The sequence below is a fragment of the Bufo bufo genome, chromosome 4 (assembly GCF_905171765.1).
Source record: "Bufo bufo chromosome 4, aBufBuf1.1, whole genome shotgun sequence".
NCBI classification, from domain to species: domain Eukaryota; kingdom Metazoa; phylum Chordata; class Amphibia; order Anura; family Bufonidae; genus Bufo; species Bufo bufo.
In genome coordinates, this window is record NC_053392.1 from 17,180,560 (window position 1) to 17,207,674 (window position 27,115).

General features: G+C 40.9%; 1 protein-coding gene across 4 annotated transcripts in view; it reads right to left on the reverse strand.

The window, feature by feature from the left end:
- LOC120997021 (WAP four-disulfide core domain protein 5-like) overlaps positions 1 to 27,115 on the reverse strand; it is an 884,590-nt gene that overhangs the window by 94,951 nt on the left and 762,524 nt on the right. For 2 of the 4 annotated variants that reach the window (XM_040426932.1, XM_040426933.1), the window contains exon 1: positions 8,732 to 8,890. The exons of the other annotated variants lie outside the window; for them this stretch is intronic. In XM_040426932.1, coding sequence (XP_040282866.1) covers positions 8,732 to 8,822 — 91 coding nt within the window. In that variant the 5' untranslated portion in view covers positions 8,823 to 8,890. Of the gene's footprint in view, positions 1 to 8,731; positions 8,891 to 27,115 lie in introns of those variants that run through there. 4 annotated transcript variants of the gene reach the window in all.

Genomic DNA, 27,115 nt, shown 5'->3' on the forward strand with positions numbered 1-27,115 from the left:
CCCCTAAAGTAGAAACTCCAAAAACGTGACCCCATTTTGGAAACTACGGGATAAAGTGGCAGTTTTTTTGGTACTATTTTAGGGTACATATGATTTTTGGTTGCTCTATATTACACTTTTAGTGAAGCAAAGTAACAAAAAATAGAAATTCTGAAATTTCATCTCCATTTGCCATTGACTCTTGTGGAACACTTAAAGGGTTAGCAAAGTTTGTAAAATCAGTTTTGAATACCTTGAGGGGTGTAGTTTCTTAAATGGGGTCACTTTTTGGAGTTTCTACTCTAGGGGTGCATCAGGGGGGCTTCAAATGGGACATGGTGTAAAAAAACAAGTCCAGCAAAAACTGCCTTCCAAAATCCATATGGCATTCCTTTCCTTCTGCGCCCTGCTGTGTGACCGTACAGAGGTTTACGACCACATATAGGGTGTTTCTGTAAACGAAAGAATCAGGACAATAAATATTGCGTTTTGTTTGGCTGTTAACCCTTGCTTTGTTACTGGAAAAAATGGATTAAAATGGAAAATTTACCAAAAAATACCTGTTTTGGCACCGCTTTTATTTTTTATTATTTACAAAGTTCATCTGACAGATAAGATCATGTACTATTTTTATAGAGCAAGTAGTTACGGACGCAGGGATACCTAATTCTTTTTTGATCACTTTTATTACCTTTTTTTGGAAGTAAGGTGACAAAATTATGGCTTTTTTTACACCATTTTTATTTTTACGTTGTTCACCTGAGGGGTTAGATCATGTGATATTTTTATAGAGCAGGTTCTTACGGACACGGAAATATCTAATATGTGTACCTTTTTTTATTTATTAAGGTTTTACACAATAATATAATTTTTTAAACCAAAAAACTTGTTTTAGTGTCTCCATAGTCTGAGAGTAATAGTTTTTTTTATTTTTTGTCCCATTGTCTCATGTAGGGGCTCATTTTTTGTGGGATGAGAAAACAGTTTGAATGGTACTATTTTGCCATACATATGACTTTTTTAATCACTTTTATTACCTTTTTTTGGAAGTAAGGTGAGCAAAATTTCAATTTAATCATAGTTTTTATTTTTTATGGCGTTCACGTGCGGGAAATGTAACATGACTGTTTTATAGATCGGTTCGTTACGGACGTGGTGATATATAACATGTGTAAGGAATTTTATTTTTTACATTTTTAATCAGGGATAAATGTGTTTTTTTATTTTTACTTTTTTTTCACTTTTTTAACATTTTTTTTTTACCCAGACCCACTTGGTTCTTGAAGATCCAGTGGGTCTGATGTCTGTATAATACAGTACAGTACACTATATAGTGTACTGCACTGTATTTTACTCACACTTTGTCTGAATAGATCTCTGCCTTTAGCACAGATCTGTTCAGCACCATGGACAGCAGGAGGCCTGAGAAGCCACAACTGAGCACACGGGGAAGGGGAGAAACATAGAAACATAGAAACATTGAATGTGTCGGCAGATAAGAACCATTTGGCCCATCTAGTCTGCCCAATATATCTGAATCCTATGAATAGTCCCTGGCCCTATCTTATATGAAGGATAGCCTTATACCTATCCCATGCATGCTTTAAACTCCTTCACTGTATTTGCAGCTACCACTTCTGCAGGAAGGCTATTCCATGCATCCACTACTCTCTCAGTAAAGTAATACTTCCTTATATTACTTTTAAACCTTTGCTCCTCTAATTTAAAACTGTGTCCTCTTGTGGTAGTTTTTCTTCTTTTAAATATGCTCTCCTCCTTTACCGAGTTGATTCCCTTTATGTATTTAAAAGTTTCTATCATATCCCCTCTGTCTCTTCTTTCTTCCAATCTATACATATTAAGGTCCTTTAACCTTTCCTATGTTTCTCCCCTTCCCCGTGTGCTCAGTTGTGGCTTCTCAGGCCTCCTGCTGTCCATGGTGCTGAACAGATCTGTGCTAAAGGCTCCCTCCCTCTGTCACCCCATCCTCTCCGGGGGCTGCAAAGGCACAGCAGTCCCCTGATGGGAGAGGGAGGGAGCTCCCTCCCTCTTCACCTCTTCCATACAGCGGTCCCTACGGACCCCGGCATGGAAGGGGTTAAAACGGCGGACATCTGCACAGATGTCTGCCATTTGAATCGGAGGGTCAGCAATGAGCTGACACTCTGATTCAACTGCTTGGCCATCCTGAAAATAAACGCCTCCCGCACCGCCCGCAATCCTCCCCCCCGCTGCGCCCGCAGGCACAAAAACACAGAGGGCTGCAGGGGGGGGGGATATTTTTCAAAAATATGGGCACTTTGAGGTTTCTGATCCCTGCGGTCACGGACCGCAGGGATCAGAAACTTGCATAAGCGCTTAAAACCGCAGGTCTGAATTGACCTGCGGTTTGTAACGATCGGCAATGCGGGGGGTTCACAGGACCCCCCTAGGCATTGTCACAGGGTGCCTGCTGAATGATTTCAACAGGCACCCTGTTCCGATCACTGCCGGCCGTGCGGCAGTGATCAAAACTACACAGGACGTACCGCTACGTCCTGGGTCCTTAAGGACTCGGGAAACAGGGCGTACCGGTACGTCCTAAGTCCTTAAGGACTCAGGGCGTACCGGTACGTCCTAACTTTAAATCGGGATTCCGGCGCCCCAGGGGTTAATCGGAACGGGATTTCGGCTGAAATCATTCAGCCGGCATCCTGTCACAACGACAGGGGGGGTCATGTGACCCCCCCATGTCGGCGATCGCAGCAAACCGCAGGTCAATTCAGACCTGCGGTTTGCTGCACTTTTTGCAGTTTCAGAAACTTTTGAGTGCCTAAAATCAATATTTTTCACCACCCCCTGCACGATTTTATGCCGGCGGGTGGTGTACGGGGGGGTGTCGCAGGCGGTGGGGGCGTTGCGGGAGGCGGGCGGTGCGGCAGGCGGGATCGCGATCCCCTGCCCGCCTCCCCTTGAAAATTTGTTGGCTTCTAGTGGGTTATACCAGGGTGCCAGCACATTGCTGGCACCCTGGTATAAAAGGCTGACATCTGTGCAGATGTCAGCCGTTTAACCCTTTCCATACTGCGATCCATACGGACCGCTGTATGGAAAAAGTTAACTGTCATCGGTCAGGGAGCTCCCTCCCTCTCCATCGGGGGGCTGCTGTGCCTTTGCAGCCCCCCGATGGAGAGGGAGAGAGCCCCCCGACAGCCCCCCTCAGCCCTGTGCTTACCCTTCCCCGTCTGCGAAGTTGTGGCAGACGGGAAAGGTTCCCATGGCAACAGGACGCCTTCTCAGGTGTCCTGCTGTCCATGGTACTGAACAGATCTATGCTAAAAGCATAGATCTGTTCAGACAAAGTGTAAGTAAAATACAGTACAGTACAATATATATTGTACTGTACTGTATTATACAGACATCAGACCCACAGGATCTTCAAGAACCAAGTGGGTCTGGGTCAAATTTTTTTTTAAAAAAAAGTGAAAAAAGTTAAGATAAAAAAAAAACATTCATCACTGAATAAAAATAAAAAAAATAAAATGCACTACACATATTAGGTATCGCCGCGTCCGTAACAACCTGATCTATAAAACGGTCATGTTACTTTCCCCGCACGGTGAACAACATAAAAATAAAAAAATAAAAACTATGAGAAAATTGAAATTTTGCACACCTTACTTCCCAAAAAAGGTAATAAAAGTGATCAAAAAAGTCGCATGTACGCCAAAAAAGTACCAATCAAACCGTCATCTCATCCCGCAAAAAATGAGACCCTACTCAAGATAATCTCCCAAAAACTAAAAAAACTATGGCTCTTAGACTATGGAAACACTAAAACATGATTTTTTTTGTTTCAAAAATGAAATCATTGTGTAAAACTTACATAAATAAAAATAAAGTATACATATTAGGTATCGCCGCGTCCGTATCGACCGGCTCTATAAAAATATCACATGAACTAACCCCTCAGGTGACCACCGTAAAAAATAAAAAATGAAAACGGTGTAAAAAAAGCCATTTTTTGTCATCTTACTTCACAAAAAGTGTAATAGCAAGCGATCAAAAAGTCATATGCACCCCAAAATAGTGCCAATCAAACCGACATCTTATCCCGCAAAAAATGAGACCCTACTCAAGATAATCGCCCAAAAACTGAAAAACTATGGCTCTTAGACTATGGAGACACTAAAACTTTTTTTGGTTTTAAAAATGAAGTTATTGTATAAAACTTACATAAATAAAAAAAATTGTATACATATTAGGTATCGCCGCGTCCATGACAACCTGCTCTATAAAATTACCACATGATCTAACCTGTCAGATGAATCTTGTAAATAACAAAAAAAAAGTGCCAAAAAAGCTATTTCTTGTTACCTTGCCGCACAAAAAGTGTAATATAGAGCAACCAAAAATCATATGTACCCTAAACTAGTTCCAACAAAGCTGCCACCCTATTCCGTACTTTCTAAAATGGGGTCACTTTTATGGAGTTTCTACTCTAGGGGTGCAACAGGGGGGCTTCAAATGGGACATGGTGTCAAAAAAACCAGTCCAGCAAAATTGGCCTTTCCTTCTGCGCCCTGCTGTGTGCCCGTACAGCGGTTTACGAACACATATGGGGTGTTTCTGTAAACTACAGAATCAGGGCCATAAATAATGAGTTTTGTTTGGCTGTTAACCCTTGCTTTGTAACTGGAAAAAAAATATTAAAATGGAAAATCTGCCAAACAAGTGAAATTTTGAAATTGTATCTCTATTTTCCATTAAATCTTGTGCAACACCTAAAGGGTTAACAAAGTTTGTAAAATCAGTTTTGAATACCTTGAGGGGTGTAGTTTCTTAGATGGGGTCACTTTTATGGAGTTTCTACTCTAGGGTTGCATCAGGAGGCTTCAAATGGGACATGGTGTCAAAAAAACAGTCCCGCAAAATCTGGCTTCCAAAAACCAAACTGTGCACCTTTCACTCTACGCCCCGCTGTGTGGCCGTACAGTAGTTTACGGCCACATATGGGGTGTTTCTGTAAATGGCAGAGTCAGGGCAATAAAGATACAGTCTTGTTTGGCTGTTAACCCTTGCTTTGTTAGTGGAAAAAATGGGTTAAAATGGAAAATTAAGCAAAAAAATGAAATTCTCAAATTTCATCTCCATTTGCCAATAACTCTTGTGCAACACCTAAAGGGTTAACGAAGTTTGTAAAATCAGTTTTGAATACCTTGAGGGGTGTAGTTTATAGAATGGGGTCATTTTTGGGAGGTTTCTATTATGTAAGCCTCGCAAAGTGACTTCAGACCTGTAGTGGTCCCTAAAAATTTGTTTCTAAACTTTGCTTCTAAACTTCTAAGCCTTGTAACATCCCCAAAAAATAAAATATCATTCCCAAAATGCTACAAACATGAAGTAGACATATGGGGAATGTAAAGTCATCACAATTTTTGGGGGTATTACTATGTATTACAGAAGTAGAGAAACTGAAACTTTGAAATTTGCTAATTTTTACAATTTTTTGGTAAATATGGTATTTTTTTATGCAAAAAAAAAACTTTTTTGACCCAATTTTACCAGTGTCATGAAGTACAATATGTGACGAAAAAACAATCTCAGAACGGCCTGGATAAGTCAAAGCGTTTTAAAGTTATCAGCACTTAAAGTGACACTGGTCAGATTTGCAAAAAATGGCCAAGTCCTTAAGGTGAAATAGAGCTGAGTCCTTAAGGGGTTAAGGGGTTAAACTATTCGTGAATTTTCTAAGTTGCAATATTCAAGATAAATATTCATAATTCGAATATTCACGCTCAACCCTACTGACGAGGATGTAAAAGGAGTGCGCATCATCTTTACACTAACATCGACCTGTAAGGCTGAGTTAATACTTGAGTTATTTAATCGGTTTTGGCCCGGTGACTGTCCAAATAAGTGAAGTGTGAAGTGATTCTAATAGTGACGCCTGTCATCTGCATTTCATACTGAGTCACAGTATTACTTCACTACCACAGCACACTCCCTATGCTTGTTACTGCAAGGCGCAGTGTTCTATGCAGCCCGGAAATAGCCATTTTTTTATGCGATTTGTCGCGAATTAATTTGGATCAAAGCAAATTTTTCAGGAAAATTCAGCCGAATCGAATTTTTGAGAAATTCCTTTATCTCTAGTTGAACCATTGGTGTACCAGTTCTGACTGAGCAATGACTCATTCTGTAACTATAGGTGAATAATACGATCTTCTGAAGGTTGGTGTTAATCTCTCCTGTCTCTCTGAGGTCTTTCTACCTGCAATTAAAGGTCTTTGACATATTGGCAGGTGTCCACCACCAGAAAAGTGACATCTACACATTTACATGAATTATCCTCTGTTATGTCTCCACACATCTACCTTCTCCAACTAACCTTTAGTATGTCATCTCACTCTCCTTTTGGTAGATAAGGCATGTGGGAACCAACATGTGAGAAGATATACTGAAAAACATTTACCATGCAGTAGAATGAGATGTCTATTTGTGGAGGACTCAACATGCCAGTGCTTTACAAGGATTGAGTATTGACTTCAATGGTCAGGTGGATGGTTTAGTTTCTCTGTGGCACTGGTGTAATAGATCTGAACACTTGCTGTGAGTTTCTCTTGTAAAAGAAAGCTGATGGCTGAGGGTCTAGGCTATTTGAGATCCTTCTAACAAAAAAATATTGTTAAAGCATACACCCACTTTTATGGTTGGTAGTCCATAAAAGGGGTAGTCTGAGTGGAAACATTACCTGGAAAAGGGCACAGAGTGTATTAAAAAAAGAAGTCATACCCTCCCAACCTGACAGTTACTTAAACCGTCTCGTCATCCTTGTCCAATCTCAATACCCGTGAAATGCCTGGTGATGCCTGCTTAACAAACCACTGACTTAGGCTGAACACCACTGTGGCCAATAACTGGCTGACAGGCATCTCTAGGCATTTCCATGCGTGTTGACAGGAGAGTAGGAAGCAGAAACCAGTGGGGACTCAGTAAAAGTCAAAAGAGAAGCAGCAAGGGATCAATAAGAATGACCCTCTTCCCCCATACATCCTTTTCAATCTGCTGTATGTCTACCATCCATTAAAGGGGTTGTATGCCTTGGACAATACTTTTTTTGTTGATAAGGTCACATAAAATTAACTGTTGCTGGGATCCCAGAAACGACTTTAATGATAACAATTAGTGATGAGCGAATTTCAGGATAAATTAGATTCGATGCAAAGCCAAATTTCCTCGTGCTTCGTAGTAGTGAATCGATTTAAATTGAAATGGTGAAAAAGACAAAAAGAAAATTATATTCACCTGATCCACTTGCTCGCTATGGGCCGGGCACCGTCATCTTGATTGAAGATCTCAGCCAAAATCCTGTGCATGTCATCGCGTCCCGAGGGAGATTTTCGCCAGACCTTCAATCAAGATGGCAGTGCCCGTCCCAAGCAAATGGATCAGGTAAATATTTTTTTTTTGTTTTTTTACACTGTACTTTTACTTTCAGATGCCGCAATCATGTATGAGCATGGCATCTGAGGGTTACAATGACGGGGAGTGGCGCATTCGCTGATCCCTGTTATTGCACCCGCTACTTACAAAGAAATGCGCTTTGTGATGTAATTCGCCACAAAGCTGATTTTTTGGTAAAATTCAGCGAAGCAGCCGAATCAAATTTTTTGAAACTTCACTCATCTCTAATAACATTGATCATCATGTCTATGGTGAAAATATGCTTTACTGGTCAGACACTCATGGTAAATATCTCTGGTAAATCTAACTCCAGGAGATCAGCATGATGACCTATTAATGGTTAAATGGTGGAATGGACATGTGTAGACACATCAGGGTAAGGATATATGTAAATGTCTATAGACCCCCCTATCCTTCCTGGTGGACATCTGTCAAAGGGGATTTCTATTAATTTAAGTTTGTTGAGTGAGACGTTGGAGGAAACCAATGGAATCTTGACCAAATCGAGAAAAAGCTTTTATCCTATACTTTACTGTAATGTACAATAGACATAAAGGAAATAGAGGAAGAGGATGAACCTTAAAGAGATAGAGACAATGACATGAGAGGAATCATGATGAAGATATTATGAGATTTTAAAAGTTTGACTCAGAGCTGGGGGTTGTGTAAAACCAGGCTTACCTTATACATGTCCTGCAGCTTCAGAGTTGCTCTGAACCCACACCTTCCCACATAGATGGTGTCACATCCATCGTTCTCATGACTGACCACTACTGTCAATCAATGACTTTGGTGGTCATGTGTGAATGAATGACACATGACCACTGAGGTCAGTGATTGAAAGCAGAAATCATTTGAACGATGGATGTGATGTCATTGCTGCAGGACCAGATGAGTGGCAGGTTATATAAAAGGTAAAGGGTTTTTCCTTTCATTTACAGCCCCCTGCATTGGACCAAATTTTAAAAAAATCTTTGAAAACCTCTTTAAGGCTCATTCACATATCCACCCCAGTTCCCCTTTCCCAGAGAAAAAACAAGCCCTTATTCAAAAAGGGATGAAACAACTGATTCTATACTTTCCTACGGGGTATTTTTGTCTTTGGTGGCATCAGCTTTGCCACGGACCTCTTTCTTGATATGCAATGTTACTCAATCCAACTATGAACATTAGACAAGAGTCCAGCTTGGCCATCAGTTGTATCCAGCACAGGAGAACTAGCCAGTCTGAAATATTTAAACCAACCCATAGATACACCTTAGAAGGTTCTCTATCTGTGACTCACTAACATTCTAATTAGGATTACCTGGTAGTCGTGGTGGTTTACCATGGTTGTCTGCTAAGGCCCCTGCAAAGCACAAAATTAGAAGAATGAGAGAGACGGTCACCGGTGCCATATCTGCTGAGCACTGGAAGTATGAGCCATCCAGGTGAAGGACTCACTCTTTTATAGAGATGTAGAAGTAGGGAGTGTAACGAACCATAGGGTGTGAACCCACTTTTGCCACTGACTCGCTACTCTCTAGAGGGGCATGACTAAGCAACACCTGGTATTCACTAGAGCCTCTGGTAGTGAGGATAGACTTAAGCCAATTGTATTTGCCAGGAGCGACTCCTAGAGTGACACCAAGTCAGTGGCAGCTGGTCCGGCGGACCGGAAGATACCAGTGATGGAACCAGCAGAGTCAGACTGCGATTCAGATACAGATTCAGATAGCAATTCCCCCTCCAGGGAAGCCAGGGACCCTCTCACGAAGGCAGAACGGAAGCAGTGAGGCACTGCCAACAAAACACAACAGAAGCAGTTAAAGGGGTATTCCCATCTCAGACAAAGGGGCATGTCGCTATTGTTTGATAGGTGCGGGTCCCACCACTAGGACCTGCACCACCTCCCAGTGGTGGGACCCACACCTATCAGACAATGGGGGCATATCCTAGCAACATGGCCTCATTGTCTGAGATGGACAACCCCTTTAAACACTGCCAGGCTGTCAGATGCAGTTACGCACTGCTAGGCGATACAAAGAACAGACAGGGATACAGATTATACAGGGAAGGCATAGAACAGACCAGGGCATACCATAATACAGGACAGGTACAGATCAGAACAGGCAAGAACCTGACAGCGCAACATCACAGAACAGCTGCCTGCGAACAGACGCGGCAAAAACAGAATACATAATACAACAATGAAAAACCAGGCAAAACCATACAAACGGGCAGACGGTAAGACCCCCTGGGTCGGTAGCAAGGGGCTACACCAAACACGGAACTAGAAACACTGACCGCAAGCCCCACAGCTCACAGGTAGACATAGCTGATTAACGAGGCACCTGAGAAGCCGCACCCAGGCACAGATCAGGGGAAGTTAACCCCATCAGAGCAGGAGAACAGAACCACACAGGCCGCAGTACAGGACGTTGCCCCTGGCAACCAGCATATACGGAGACACCGCAGCCAGTATGCCAGGGCACAACCAACCCGTGTGACAACAGAAACAAAGAAGCAGACAGGAGGATAGCAAACATTCACAGGCAGTTCACAGGAGACACCGCAGCCAGCCCCTATCAACTAGCCTGCACAGGAGGCAACCTGCAGCCAGTACACTAGGGCGCCTGCAGCCCGCGTACACAGAGACCACAGTCACAGTGAACCGCACTGTGACAGGGAGGAGAAGCTACAGGGCAGACGTACTCTTCCATCAGCCAAGATTTCACTTTTTAAAGTACCCTATCATATGAAGATACCACTACAATTAGGACTGGCTGATAATTATTGTCAGAAACCTCATTGTATCTTTGGTGGTGGAAGTGTAATGCCCTGCAAGTGGGCATTACCACTCTTTTTGCCCCATCACTGTCTCTTGGTTAATCTAATGTCATCCTGTGTATTTCTTCCAGATCCTGCAATATGTGTATAAATTCCAATGCAACTGTTATGTTAATGTAATGTGCCAGGTTCACCAGCAGATGGCAGCAAATATGGCAGAGCTAGTTCACCTAAGATGGAACCTTTTTGTCCATTCTTGCCCTCTTTAGAGAGGGAGGAGTTTAGTTAGTGAAGGTGAATCTAACCTTCCCCTCCTTGGGGAGAGGTTGTGTGCAAAGTTCAGGAGAACCCCCTCCAAGGGGAAGGCTGTGTTCCAGCCAGCAGAGCACTGTCTGCTCTGCTGGGTCCTGAGGCCTAAGCTGAAGTGCCTTCAGAGAAAGATAAAGGTACAGATACAGAGACAAAGATAGAGATTCAGACTACAGAGATCTAAAGCACAGATAGAGGGATTGCAGCTTACAGAGAAAGGAAAAGTCCCTGTTTAATCCAGTTAAGTACAGCAGAGCTAAGAGAGTACAAATGTAGCATAGCTGATAGTGTTGCTTGCCAGAATTAACTCTGCTGGAAACCAAGATAAAGCTTGAAGATTGTTTTCTGATGCAAGTTTATTCAAGTAAAGCTGTTAACTACTTCAATACAAGTCTAGACACAACTTTTTCTGCAAATCCACCACCTATTCACCCTATTTGCTCTGCTTCGTCCGGTGATGCCTGGGTTTCCAGGATATCCAGGTAGGAGCACCGTGACAAGTGCTACACCACTAAGGGACATTAGGCCCCCTTACACCACTCTGGCATTCCTACCCTGGGTACCCACTATCACCATCTACTTAGGGGGACTCCCCGTCCCTCGTTGCTGAAATGAAACTTTGTCACATCAAAAACTTTCACTTAAAGGGACCACTAGCCATAGTACGGGCGTTGCAGAAGAACATTTATTTTATATCTACAAGATTATGTATATGAGATATGAATGGAGCAGATGACAGGACATTGCATTTAGTTGACAAAATTCCTGTGTACATTTTCATTTGGAAACGGGAATGTTCTTATGAGAAATATTTATTTGTAGTAACTGATGCACAAAGAGTTCACACCAGATACTGAAAGTAAAGGTTCACATACTTTTACCACTTACAGACATGTGATATTGGAAGTAGGGATGAGCGAATTGACTTTGGAGGCTTCATCCGAAGTCAATTAGCATAAAACTTTGTTGTAATACTGGGAGCTCCGTACAGTATTAGAATTTATTGGCTCAGATGAGCCAAGTTATTACTTCGCGAAGTCTCGCGAGGCTTTGTGTAATAACTTTTTGAATAAATTATTACTGTAATACACCGGCTTTGTACCCCTGACACAGAAATATAATAATTAATCTGGCTGTTAATTCTGTGGGTGACCTATAGCGATTTTTTTGTGGGTTTAATGCACCATCTTTGTACCCCAGACAAAAAAAATATAATAGTTAATCTGTCTGTTAGTTCGGTGGGTGACATATACCCATTTTTTGTGTGAGGTTGTTGTGCCTTTTCACAGGTAAATGCATTGATATCCAATTCATTATTGTCAAGATGGATGTTCATTGCCTTTAAGAGCCATGCTCGACTATAGTTGCAATTTTGTATGTCTTGAGTAGGCCAAATTAAGGTCACACAAAGGTTTATACTCTTCAGTGTTATTTTTCTGGTGAATGTACCAGTCTGAGAAGAGGCCTCCTTGTCTACTTTTAAATTTATGACGGGAGAAAAAGATAAGCTCTATGCAGCTGGTGATAATTACCTATACAATTAGGCATTTATTAATGAAGCATAATATATAATATGTATGTATTCATTTAATGAGCCTTAGTTAGTCCTTAGCATGAGACAATCAGTAGGACATATATATATATTTGTTTATATTATATTGTTATATGTTACGAAGACAACATGTATCCAGTATATTGTATATATTTCTCATTAGAAGAGTGTCTGTGAAGATGTGTGTTTTGTAACCGTTAATCACATCTTTGGTATGACAGAGGAGGTACTGATATCTCTGTGAGAAAACAAGGCTATTTACGATCCATAAATTAGCAATGTGAGAAACGTTTAAAGAGACGCCTAGAGGTCTGTCTCTAATTGCTACAAGTGTCAGAATTAATCCCTATTGCTTTGAATTAAAGCTTCTAAGGTCAAAATGTATATTCAGACTTACATAAGTTAACCCTTTATACTATGATGCAGATAGCTCTATATCGTGAGACTAAAAAAGTACTCACGTCACTTCCTACACACAATCTAAGCTAATTAATTCAGACCGCACCTATGCAGGTGTATATAAAAACTGGTCACTTTCATGGGAAATTCAGCCACTGAAGAAGGAGTCGCAGCCCACTCCTAAACGCGTATGGTAATTAATCCCATGAAATAAAGTACAGGATTAGAAGATTTAAAGTGCTTAAAGAAAAGAAAAGGAAAAGAAGAGGGATCGGTGACAATTTGTTTTTTAAAGGAAAGCTGGATACCTGTCGGCCATTTATGAGATACCTTTCTGGTAATAACATAGTCTGCGTGATACAAACTAATAGCGCAGCAAAAGGACATTACTAGGCGATCTCTAGGACAGCACAGCTTTATACGGCCACCGAGGATCCCGGATTCAATATTAAATATCTACACAGACTCGGTGGAAATTCCAATTACACCGCAATCTACAAAGAACTCCATCACATGTTGGACGCCACGAGTGTTGCAATAAAACCGGCAGTACTCCAGCCAAAAACAGTGAATAAAACAACTACGGTTTATCTTTGCAAATAGGTAGCGACTTTATAACAATAGCGACTTTATAATAACATCACACTGTACCGAGTATGTGAAGCAGCTATACAAGATACAAATGATCATTTGAACAAAATACTTGGAAAAGTATATCTGATTACTGAATAATTCCTATTATCTGAACTTTATTAGTCGGGAAATTCTTTGGAGAGACTATATCAACACAACAGACTCTGAAACTCTGGTCAAATATAGAGAATTATTTATTTATTTCTTTATTGTTTCGTTTAAATTATACTGAAATTGTAGTATTTTATGCATTTTTAGCTATGTATTTTAATATGTCGGAATAGATAGTATTATATGTCACAATAAATATATCGTTATACCAAACTCTCCTTGTGAAGTCCAGGTGTTGGTGTGCCCTACTACTCCATATTTCTTGTCCAATAATTTTAGAGGATTGGGTGAATCCTTTCGTAGGAGCACCCATACCATCCTTGACTTGGAGGTGAGCCCTCTCTAACATCTATTTTTTGATTTAATATATCCAACTAGAAAATATCCTCAAAGTATCCTCAATGTGGAAAACATATTGCTAACATGGAGGAAGGTTTAGAACGATGGTTCAAGAAGAGTATTTCAAAGCAAACCAGAACTAAAAGAGGTACAGTATAGGTACCTTTGGAAGCTTGGTCAAAACAATGAATATAAATTTAAATCAGATTTAAAAACCATAGGTTATCTGGGAAAGAAAGGAATTATAGTCCAGAAAAGTCTAAACCAGATTTTGGAATAAATGATTGTTAATTCTGTAGTTGTTTTAGGATCTTCTGTTTCACATCTTCAATATGTTACTTTAGGTTTGATCAGAAGTGAACAAGAGTCAGAAGTAGCCAGGGCATGTATAAAAATCCAAATAGAATATTTTACAAATTTAAAAATGATCGCTCAGGCTTTACAAAGTGGAATAACTCCACTTGGTATACTGGAAAATGTTCCTATGGAATACAATTATAGTATGAGACACATTGATTTATGGGTAAATAAGTGGTTAGGATGTAATGAGAACACATGTACAAGCAGTTTCACAGACTCAAAGTTGAGGAAAGCGCGGATGCGGGAGATGTTTTTGAGTTGAAGGCGGCAGGTGGTGGAAAGATCTTGGATGTGCGATCTGAAGGAGAGGGCAGAATCAAAGGTCACTCCAAGACAGTGGACTTGGTTGACCGGGCAGAGTGTGCAGCCATTGATCGTGATAGATAGGTCTGTTGGGGGGTTGAGCAAGATTGAGGAAAGATAATGAATTCTGTTTTAGCCATGGTAAGTTTTAGAAAGTGACAGGAGAAGAAGTAGGATATGGAAGATAGGCATTGTGGGATTCTGGATAGTAAGGTGGAGATGTCTGGACCAGAGAGGTAGATTTGTGTGCCATCAGCATAAAAGTGATAATGTTATCTATCAAATTTTTATTATTTATAGGTTTAGGAAAACATATAGCAATATAAAGAAAGAAATTAATAAGGGAGACAACATTTGAAGAGAAATGTTAAAAAGAACTCGGTATTCCAATTCTTGTAAAAATCTTTTTATTACATTTTTCATTTTAAATGCATCACAATTGTAATATTTGAATAGGAAGAATAAAAGAAAGGACATTCTTCCAAGCAATTAGTACATAATCACTTAGTATAATTTTCAGTATAGTTTCATAGTAATTACGAGAATCATGTGTGTATAATGGAATTTAACTAACAATATACTTTATTCTTTATATACCTCATGTAATTATAATATCTTTGTTGAAAGTATTAACTTGTAGCACCTTTAATAGCAATACAGCTGTGAATGTTGATTAAATCTAAGGATTAGTGACAATATAAGTGTGCCTTTTATTAACATAGTGTTATATAGCATATTGAATAATGGTTCAAAAAGAATAAGTTAAATGCTCTCTCAATCAATATTAGTCATTAACATGTTCATATTTAACTATGAAAAAATGGTATTATAATTGCAATTACATACAATATTAAAAATTGGTATATTGTGATTAAACTAAAACAATATAGGAACATTATAACAGAAAAGTTAACATAACAGTGCAGGATCGTCCTTTAATTTCTCATAGTTGTGAACTATAGAACGTGCTATCCATCCATTTATCCCACCTGAGGTGGAAAGTAGGGACTTTATTTTGAACACGCGCAATAACTTTTTCAAATGAACAGGTGTTATTAACTATTTGCCAGACTTCCTTAATGTGGGGAGTATCCTTGGATTTCCAATGTCTAGTAATAACTAATTTAGTAGCCATAACAATGTGCGCTATAATTGACTTAGAATCTTCAGGGAAATCATTCAGACCTATTAACAATAATGCAAGTTGTGGTGATAGATTAATTCGATTTCTCAGGATAGATCTTCGTTGCTTCCCATAAGGGTTGTATTGTTTTGCATTCCCAAAGTGGGTGTATTAATGTGCTTTTTACTCCACATTGTCTCCAGCAAGTATCTGAAGTATCTGGAAAGATTAAATGTAATTTACTAGGAGTATAATACCATCTAAGGTATGTTTTAATCAGGGCCTCTCTATGGGTAGTGCTGTTGAAATATTTGTAGGTGTTTGAGAATGCATTGTGCCATTCTTGTAAGTCTATCTTGAGTTGAAGGTCACTTTCCCATTTTTCTGTATAACTATTTGTGGAAAAATTTTGTGATTCAGCTAATTCGTTGTAGAATGTCGTAATACCCCTAGATTTCTTACACAATTTAGACATCAAGGTCATACATGGTAGTTTTTTCTTTTCTAATATTTTATGTCTGTTAATAAAATCTCTTATATTTAAGAATCTGTAAAAGTCGTCATTTCCAAGTTAAAATTTTGATTTGAAGTTTGAAAAAGACGTGAGTATGCCTTCCTCAAAAAAATCTTGGAGGGAGTTAATACCCAAGAGCTTCCAGTTTAGTGTTGGAACAATGGCGACCTGATCTTGTATGAATTCTAGTGTGGAATCAGTCATAGGGCAATATCATTTTCCTTTCCGTTGTTTAAGGAACCACTTCCAGGTTTCATCTGATGTTTTATAACATTAATTGGGGGAGTAGGGGGAGAAAACCCCAGATGTATGCTAATAATCTGGTTCTCATTGTAGTAAGTCTACATAGATCTTTTTCAATCTCTCCCCATAGTTTGCTGGGATTGTCAGACCACCAATGTGAGAGTTGGTCTAGTAGTGCTGAGAAATAGTAATTTTGAATATGAGGGACTCCCAGGCCTCCTTTTTTATGATGTCTCGTAGTGGTTTTAAAGGCAACTCTGGGTTTTTTGTCACCCCAGATGAATGATTTAAGTTTAGCATTCACTGATGTAAAATATGACTTTGGAATGTCAATTGGTAGTGATCTGAAGAGGTATAAAAGCTTTGGCAGAAGCAACATTTTATATGCCGCTATTCTGCCCAGCCAAGAGATCTTATTTTTAAAGAAATCAGCTATATCTTTCTCAATCTCGGTGGCTATTATGGGGTAGTTTGTCTTGAAGAGTTTTGAAGAGGGATGTGACACCTGAATGCCCAAATATGTGATTTCAGTCTTTTGCCAATCTAATTTGTGAATAGTCTGGAGTTTGCTTAAGAGGGTTGGGTTTATATTCAATGGTAGGGCTTGGGATTTATCCTGGTTAATTTTGTAATAGGACATGTTGCTAAAATTTAGGGTAGTGTCAAGGAAGGCTTTCAATGAAGGTTGTGGATTTGTGAGGGTTAATATAATGTCGTCTGCAAATAAAGCTAATTTGTATTCTTGCTGGCCTATTTCTACTCCTTTTATATCTGGATTCTGTCTAATGGCTGTTGCCCGGGGTTCCATTGATAATACAAAAAGCAAAGGGGAGAAAGGGCAACCTTGACGGGTGCCATTTGTGATATTAAAGTTTTCTGATATGGAGCTGTTGACATATACATTAGCAGAAGGATTACTATACAGTGCTTCAATGCCTGAGTGTATATGTCCCACTATGCCAAATTCTTCTAATACTCTAAAAGCATATTCCCAATTTATACGATCAAATGCTTTTTCTGCATCTATAGTAAGAAAAATAGATGGGGCTTTAGTCTTTTCACAGGTTTGAAGTAATGATATAATCCTTCTGGTATTGTCTGGTCCTTGTCTGCCTGACAAAAAGCCTACTTGATCTTTATGGATCAGTTCTGGTAATATGTTTTGGAACCTGCTTGCTATTATTTTGTCATATATCTTAACATCTACATTTAGTAGGGATATGGGTCTATAGTTTTTTACTACTAAATTGTCTTTGCCAGGTTTGGGGATGGTTACAATAGTTGCTCTCAACATATCTTTTGGAAATTTCCCTGTGGTAAATGCTAAGTTGTATATTTTATGAAGGTATGGGAGTAGTATTGGTGCAAATTTTTTATAGTATTCAGCAGTAAAGCCATCTGGGCCAGGGGATTTCTAATTAGGGGATGAGCATAAAGCTTTGGATATCTCTATTGGGGAAATTGGGAGGTTTAAGTTGTTGAGTTGTTCTAATTTAATTTTTGTTAGGTTGAGTTTCTTTAAAAATTCTGAGATTTCTAGTTCTTTTGGGGGTGAAGATAGATCAGAGGCCAGATTATATAATCTTTCATAGTAATCTTTGAATGCATTGGCAATATCTCTCGGAGCGAGTTTGACCTGTTTTGTGGTAGGATGGATAATTTTCCTGATTTTGTTTTGTATATTTTTGCCTTCAATCTTCTGGCCAATAATGCTCCTGATTTATTGTCATGAGAGTAATAATTAATCTTGGACTGTCTCAGGGATTTTTCATATTTGTATAAAAGTAGGTTATACAATTTAAATCTCATTTTTTGTAATTCCGCTGTTGTATGGTAAGATGGATTAGATTTATTTTGGGATTCTAGCTGTTTGATTATTTTAAGAGTTTCATTCATGTCTTTTTCTCACTGTTTTTTAACATATGAGCCTAATGACATGAATGAGCCTCTTATTTTAGCTTTGTGGGCATTCCATATAATAAAAGGATCCATATCTGGGGTATCATTTATGTCAAAATAGTCTTTCAAATCTTTATCAATTGATTCTGCTAATTTATTGTTGGTTAGAATGTATGGGTCGACTCTCCATATGTAGTCATTCATCTGGGATTGTGATATTGATATAGTGAGGTTAATTGGTGCATGATCAGTCCAAGTGATATTTCCGATTTCTGTTTTAAGTATAATGTCTATTAATGATCTTTCTATCAGAAAAAAGTCTATCCTTGAATAGGAATTGCACTTATGTGAAAAGTGCGTATAGAGTGCGTATAGTCTTTTTCACTAACATGTTGCAGTCTCCATATATCAAATAAGTTGCTTTGCTCTACCAATTTTTGAAAAGCAGAGTCTCTATATCTTCCACTATGTGTAGTGTCTAAAGTGGAATTAAGAACTGCATTAAAATCTCCACTAAGTATTAGATGACCTTTTTTCATAGAATTAATTTTTTTAATTACTTTCCTCAGAAATTTAGTCTGGCCAGTGTTGGGGGCATATATATTAGCCAGAGTGAGAAGTTTATTCTCAACTAAGGCCACAATAACAATAACTCTTCCTCCAGGATCAATGTATTGGTCTTGGATATCAATTGAGACAGAGTCCCTGAAAGCTACTAATACTCCTCTTTTCTTTTTTTTATAGGTAGAATAGATTATTTTTGGGAATTTTCTATGTTGAATTATAGGGGTTTTATCTTTGGAGATATGTGTTTCTTGGGCAAACAGGATGTCACATTTTTGATTTAAAGCCTCTTTCCATAGTTGATTTCTCTTAAACGGGGAATTTATGCCCCTAACATTGATTGATGTTACCTTTATAGCCATTTTATTATAATCAGATATAGCTGTGTACCTTTAACCTTCAGATCACCACACAATTCGTATACAATGTGAAATACAGCATTCTTTTCATCTATATGGATGGACTTATAGGAACAAGTGAGTTCAAGCATCATTGAGTATTGAGGGGGTCCTGCAAAAAGAACAATTAATTAACAATTAGTTAATAAAACAGTAACAGTAAGCATAAACAATGAAATAAAAAGCCCAGTATAAAACAAGGCAAGAAAAGGCTGATGAACCGGTGTCCTCAATGAGGTGGTGGGGTGGGTAAATCTGGCAAACGTGAAGTCTGCCTCCTCCACACATTCCAGAGCTCCTTGTGGATAGTTCAAGTTTTGCCTCTGGGTGTAGGGTTCTTCATCTGTTCATTATATTGGTGAGGTCTTTCTGGGTAGCGTCTCTCCTGTGATCCTCTAGTGGGTCTATTTTGATAGGATTGTGGTCTCTCAATCTGTAAATTCCATTCTTTGAGTATTTCCAAGGCAGCTTCCGGTGTCTTGAGAACATGTAATGTCCCGTCTTTAGTTGCTAGAACTTTTACTGGGAAGCCCCATCTGTAGTTTATGTTGTTGGCACTCAAAGTTTTTGTAATAATCGAGAATTCTTTTCTGGCTTTAATAGTAGCAGCTGATAGATCAGTCAATAATTTCAGTCCAGCAAATTGGTCTGGTAAAATAGGATCTTTCCTCATTTCTCTGAGCATTTGTTCCTTTATGTGAAAAAATGTAAATCTTGCTAGGACATCTCTGGGGATGTCTTTTGGTAGATAAGAGAGTTTTGCCACTCTGTGGGCTCTTTCAATGCTGAGTTCAAAGTCTCTGGCTTGCGGAACTAGAGATTTAATTAGGTCAGTAATGTATGGGATTAAGGCATTGTTATTGATAGTCTCAGGTATGCCTCTGAATTTAATATTGTTCCTCCTGCTTCTATCCTCGAGATCGATAATTTTGGTCTGCATACTTTCGATTTGATCTTCCATGTCATTATGTCGATCAATCACTTCGTTCTGTGACTCTGCAAAGTCGGCCATTTTATTCTCAATATTCGACACCCTGTCTCCCAACTCCTCAACAGCTTTTTGGAAAGGCAATATAGTCTGTTTAAAGTCTGTATTAATCGAGCTCCGCAATGCTAGTAGCATATCTTTAATTAGATCCGCAGACAATTCTGTGTCTCTTGCCTGAAATTCGGCAAAATTATCAAGTACATTAGTATTCGAATGTTCCGTACTCACTGTGTCTGGAATCGGATCGTGTGCATGCTGGCTCTTTTGTTTCAGAGGACTCGCTGTCGGCGTGTCATCCTCCTGGTCATCAGAATTCTGGATGTCCCCTTGTTATTCGGACTTTGGGGCCTTTGGGGCCTTTGGGGCCTTCATCCGCCATTTTGCTATACTTTTCTGGCAAGTCTCTTTGTGGATCTAATTCGCAATCCAATTGCTTCTGAAAAGTGCCTGTCGATTTTTTCCTTTTTTCACTGGAGTGTTAGGAGGCAGGTATTGCATTTTTCTATCCGAATTAATTGGAGTATTCGGAATCGCTTCTCTTTCTGTATTGCAAGCAGGCCTGTAGCTTGAGCCTGATGAAGCGTCCAAGAGCGCTCCGGCGCCATCTTGATTTTCTCGGCCCGGTGTTGAAAGTGATCTAAATCTTCGATTTCAGCGCTCGATTTCTTTGGTTCTTCTAGATCTCAATTGTCTGAACCTTCTTGGACCGAATAAGTTGTCCATCTTGAGAATTAGTTGGTTTTTCGTTGCTTTTGGAGCAATGGTGCATAGGAGCTCTTGCTTCACGCGGCCATCACAGTCTGCTGCCAAGCCACGCCCCCCCTCAGTATTCCAATTCTATGTTGAATGCTGAATCAAAAATTGATCAAACAAGCAAGTACTATAACATGGTCAATGAATGAATGTGATATGACTGTGATACGAGTGGTGAGTAATTGTGTTAAATTAGAAGGTTATGATTGAAAATTTATATTTCAAATCATAATCAGGGGGAAATGTAAAATACCATACTAACACTTTTAAGCAAGCTAGGTTTATTTTAAGGACCATGTGAGGCCAGCACTTGTGTTGAGTGTCAATTTTTGACAGACCTTGAGACGGCAATAGAATTTGAAAGGTTAGGAACCCTCCTACCTCAGCATATCATTATTAGATTAACATACTGTATAAGGATCATTAAGAAAATCATGATAACCATATAGGTATGTTAGGATGTTAAATATACCATAGGATACAATGTAACTCTATGGAGATTCAGACTTTAAAAAGGCTTTGTCTCATGACATTGGGAGAGCATTTTTTGACAGACACCTGTTGCTCTCAACACACACATTCACACATAGACTTTTCTTTGGGGAATTACTTTTTCACTCATTTTAACTTGTGTAATTGCTTGCTTGTTTCATATTGAGATTATTTTGTTATGCTTAATCTATCTTTCTCTTCCTAGACTTTGTAATCTATTTATTTTTTATAAAAATTAAATCTTTTTCATTTTTATCTTTCATCAAAAACTCTCCATATTCTGTTGGGCTCCTTCTTAAACATTTCTTGCAAAATTAAGAAATGCTGGACGATACTTAACAAACTGCACCGCTGAACGGCAAATATATGTTTCTTTTTTCCACTTATACACTGCACAAAAGGCTTTAGAATATATAACTACACCACTGAACGGCAAATATATGTTTCTTTTTTCCACTTATACACTGCACAAAAGGCTTTAGAATATATAACTACACCACTGAAAGGCAAATATATTTTTCTTTTGCCACTAATACACGGCAAAAAGGGCTTTAGAACATATAACTGCACCGCTGAACGGCAAATAAATTTTCTCTTTGTGGCACTAATACACACCAAAAAGGGCTATAATTTTCGCACTTCACCACACAATGGCTAATAAGCCCTTTTTTCCCACAAGCCAAAAAATGCTTTAAAACATATCTACACCACAAAAGGGCAAATAAGACGTAGGAATTAGTGATGGACAAACAGCGGCCGGGACATTTTGCGAATGCAAGTTTGCAATCAAATATTCGCGAACCGCTCGTTCGCGGTGGGCCCCATTAACTTTAATGGCATGCGAACCTGAAAAACCTTCAGGTCATATTTTCAGCCACCAAATACTTACTAGAAGTGCTCAAATAGTCCCACAACATAGACAGTGATATACCACAGGGGGATCATTGGCAAAAATTCCCACAAAAAATATGCATTTTAATCAGGGGCCATTTTTATGCATCTTAAAGGGAAACTGTCAAAAATGTACCGTGCTGGAGCCTAGAAAATTTTTATTTAGGCCCCAAAAATTAGGCATTCACCTGACAGAAAAAAACTTGTGATGATGTGGCTTGAGGTACATTAGGCGATCACTGGATACCAATTTTACTTTCGGCAAGTAGAGATGGCCTTGCGGTTCGCCCGGCGGTTGTTTTACGGCAAACTTTGCTCGTTCGCTGTTCGGAGAACATATGGCGATATTCGTGCCCACCGTATTCTTTTACATTGTGAAGAACTTTGACCCATGACACATCCATCAGTTGGTACAGGACAGCCAATTGAGACATTTCAGCACACGGACATACCTCCTACCTTATAAATAAACCTGATCTGGCCACCATTTTACATTCAGTCTTCTGCCAGTGTAGGGAGAGGTTGCTGTGTGCAGTAGGGACAGACTGCTAGGGACACCAAACGCTAGCTAATAGGGCCACAAAAGTCATTTTAAGGACTGGTATAGGTGTGCTATGGATAGGTGTGACTTACTGAGGGGTGTATTATACTTATAATATACTGTCTAACATAGAAAGTATATTATAGTGCATTTGTATTGTGCAGCAGTTGTGTGCGGTTGTGCTGCAATACTGCAGCCACACAGAGGGACAAACATTATTGGAACAAATAATTTCTACTGGTGTGATTTACCAGTTGCCCCCCAAAAAAATTGATCGAAGAAGGGGAGTGACATACCTTCTTCCACAAATACTGCTCTTCTATAGGGACTTTTATCACAGGGTCATTTTGAAAATGGCAGGAAGAGGCAGGGGTGGTAGGGGTCGGGCAGGTGTACCAAGCCGGAGCCTAAGTGTGAAGTTGCAGAAGGTGTGTGTGATTACGTCAAAGGACGCACCAGAGTTCGTTGAGTGGCTCACTCAGCTTTCCGCTTCTGCACCCTCCTCATCCTCTCTATCTGCACCCTCTTCAATCTCTGCTGTGTGCACCCCCAAAGAAACTACCACCACCACCATATCCCCTCCACTCGAGTTACAGGAATTATTTTCCCATCCATTACAAGACCTTACCGATGCGCAGCCATTCTTGGCATTGGATCAGGAATAGGAGGTATCAGCGGTAGCCACCCAGCATTCTGACGATAGTACCCAGATCAGCCCAAGGAGAGTGGTCCCCGCTGTTGCTCCCTACTCCAAAATCTCTAATGTCAGTGGTGGTGAAAGTGACGATAATAACTTGTCGATGGACGTCACGTGGGTGCCCACAAGAGAGAAAGAGGAGGGGAGTTCAGAGAGAGACGGAGCAGCAGATAGGGAGGAGAAAGAGTAGAAAAAGGCAGAACTTACAGTGCACAGGAGGCAAAAAGCAGACTGGTAATGTATCTGGAACGAGCCATCCCCATGCACGGTCACATCTGGCGCTTCCAGGATGTTGGCACATGGCTCCGCAGTGTGTTTTTTTTTTTAACATGTCCGCTGCTGACAATAGTGTTGCCATCTGCAGCCTGTACTGTCAACGCATAAGTCGCGTTAAGCCCAACACTCACCTAGAGACGACCGCCTTAAGAAGGCACCTGGCCTCCCATCACTAAGCCCAGTGGAAGCAACACCATCAGAACCCACAAAGCCACACTCCCGGTGCTCCACATCCTGCCTCTTCTACTTTTCCTTCTCCTATCTCCTCCCAGTTGTCCTCCACTCCACTTTCCACTGTGCCTTCATCGCGTTCATCTGGTATGCTTCCTTGCACTAAATGTTCAATGGAAGGTCCCCGGAAGGAAATATTTCTCCAAGAAGGGCATCCCAGAGCTATATGGCCACGTTCAGCGGAAAGTGAATGTATCTCTGGCACACAGTGTAGGTGCCAAGATACATCTGACCACAGACACGTGGTCTAGCAAACACGGGCAGGGAAGGTACATAACTTTTACTGGCCACTGGGTGAACCTTCTGACGACCTTAAAGCATGCAACCCATGGCTCCTGAGTAGATTTGGTGTTACCGCCACAGATTGCATGCAGGCCTGCCTCTTCTCCTCCTCCTCCTCCATCCTCCCTCTCCTCCTCGGTTGACTCCTCCTTTTTCGCTGCTACCATCTCTAACGCTGCGCCACCCAAGCTCCCCAGAACCTATTCGACTTGCCAGGTGAGACGTTGCCATGCTGTGCTGCGTCTTTTGTACCTGGAAGCCAAGAGCCACACCGGGTCTGCACTCCTTTCAGCTTTGCGGCCACAGGCCGATTAGTGGCTGACAGCGCTCAATTTAATAGTTGGTAAAGTGGTGTGTGACAACAGTGCCAATCTGTTCAGCGCTCTGAAACAGGGCAAAATGACACACGTGCTGTGCATGGCACACGTCCTGAACTTAGCTGTGCAGCGATTCGTTGCCAAATGCCCCGGGGTCCAGGACGTCTTGCGGCCATTTTAGAAGATCTTACACGGCCATGGCTCGCCTTGCTGACCTTCATCGGCGACACCACCTGCCCGTCAGACGTCTGATTAGTGACTGCCCGACGCGATGGAACTCCACCTTGTATATGCTTGATAGGCTGCTGCAGCAGAAACGTGCAGTTAACGACTACCTGTATGAACTCTGCGGCAGGACTGTTTCTGGGGAGATTGTTTTTTATTTTTTTACCATACCAGTGGCTGCTCATGCGCCATGCAGGCAGACTTCTGCGGCCATTTGATGAGATCACCAAACTGGTCAGTCGCAGCTAGGGCGCCATCAGTGACATCGTACCTTACACCTTCTTTCTGGAGAGTGCATTGCGTCGTGTCATTGATCAAGCCGTCGAGGAGCAGGAGCAGGAAGATGAGGAAGTTGCAATGCTGGATGAATTTCCGTCTGAAGAGGAGTCAGAGGAGGATGACATGGAACTGTTGGCTTGCCCCTCGTCCAGTGTCCTGTCCGAAAGGACGTTCAGCGCAGCAGGGGGGATCGTGACCGATAAGCGCACTCGCCTAGCTCACGACAGTGTGGACTACCTCACATTTTTTAAAATAAATGAGGCATGGATCTCGGAGGAATTCAACACATGTGACGAGTCGACCACGTTTGATTGAATTTCCTCATGACAGTCCACAAATATCCGTCACCACCCAGAACAAATCATGGTCCCTGTCTTAGGTAAATACAGCGGCATAATGTTTCTCCAGCCACAGAATCCAAAGTTCTTTGCTGTCAGGTGAATGCCTATTGCCTAATTTTTGGTGCCTGTACTGGCCGACAGTTACATATTTATCCTGTGACCGCCTAATGTACCTCCAGCCACAGAATCCAAAGTTCTTTGATGTCAGGTGAATGCCTATTGCCTAATTTTTGGGGCCTGTACTGGCCGACAGTTACATATTTATCATGTGAACGCCTAATGTACCTCCAGCCACAGAATCTAAAGTTCTTTGCTGTCAGGTGAATGCCTATTGCCTAATTTTTTGGGCCTATACAGGCCTTCAGTTACATATTTATCCTGTGAATGCCTAATGTACCCCTAGCCACAAAATCCAAAGTTCTTTGCTGTCAGGTGAATGCCTATTGGCTAATTTTTGGGGCCTGTACTGGCCGACAGTTACATATTTATCCTGTGACCGCCTAATGCACCTCCAGCCACAGAATCCAAAGTTCTCTGCTGTCAGGTGAATGCCTATTGCCAAATTTAAGGGCCCCACTTCATGGAATACCCTATGCATGAAGCATTCAATCTTGAACATTACCCATTGTTGGACGGGGAGCCAGTGCAAGGCATTAAGAGGAAAGGGAGTGATATACTCTCGGCGGGTAACACCCGTTAGTAGCCTTGCTGCGGCATTCTGCACAAGTTGAAGTCTATGCAAGTTCTTCTTAGGGAGTCCCATGTACAAGGCATTACAATAGTCCAACCGACTGCTGATCGTTGCTCCGAACCAAGGCTTTCCTGAGAGGGGATTCGATATATTTTAAGATCCTCCTCAGAAGTTTCAGCTGGTAATGGCAGGTACTAACCACCTGATTTATCTGAGGAGCCAGGGTTAATCTGGAGTCCAAGACCACTCCCAAGTCCCTGACCTGGATGGCTGTCTCAGGGACAGGTCCAAAAGACAATGGCCATTGGGGTGCTGAGGGTGTAATTTTCTGGTCACTGAATATAATACATTCAGTTTTGGTGCCATTAAGCTTTAGATGATTAGCACTCGTCCAGTGATCGATCTCCAAGAGACATCCGGCCAGATCGACTTGATCAACTGTTCCTTTAGCAAGCAAGCCTAAAGTACAGTTGTGTATCATCCGCATAAACATGAGGCTGAAGATTGTGGCTCCTGATAATGTCGGCCAATGGTCTCAGATAGATGTTGAACAAGACTGGAGATAGTGCCGAGCCTTGAGGTACTCCACAGGACAGTGGGAGATCGGCTGAGTGAAATACCCCCAGCTTCACTTATTGTACCCTGTCCTGCAGAAATGAGACCATACATGCCAAGGTCTTTCCATCTAATCCGGCTACCACTTTCAACCGGTTCAGTAACACTTGATGGTCAATAGTGTCAAAAGCGGATGAAAGGTACAGAAGGACTAGGACCATAGAGTCGTTCTGGTCTAATGCCATCAGGAGATCATCCTGGACATGGACCAGAGCGGTCTCAGTACCCCTTCCGGGTTGGAATCCCGACTGGAAGTCGTCAAGAATGTGATTGGCCTCCAGATATCCCTGTAGTTGTGCAACAACCTCCCTCTCGCCTATCTTTGCAGCGAACGGCAGTCCCAAAATCGGTCTAAGGTTACTCAGATCGGTCACAGGTAGCGCCGGTTTCTTAGTCAGGGGTGTTACCACTGCCTGCTTCAGAATAGCCGGCACCTGACCGCTGGAAAAGGAACTATTTATAATGTCTCGAATGTATGGTGCCATTGCAACCGTGGCGGACTTCACCACGGCCACCGGGCATGGGTCTAGAGGCGAGGAGGAGGATCTAAGAGCT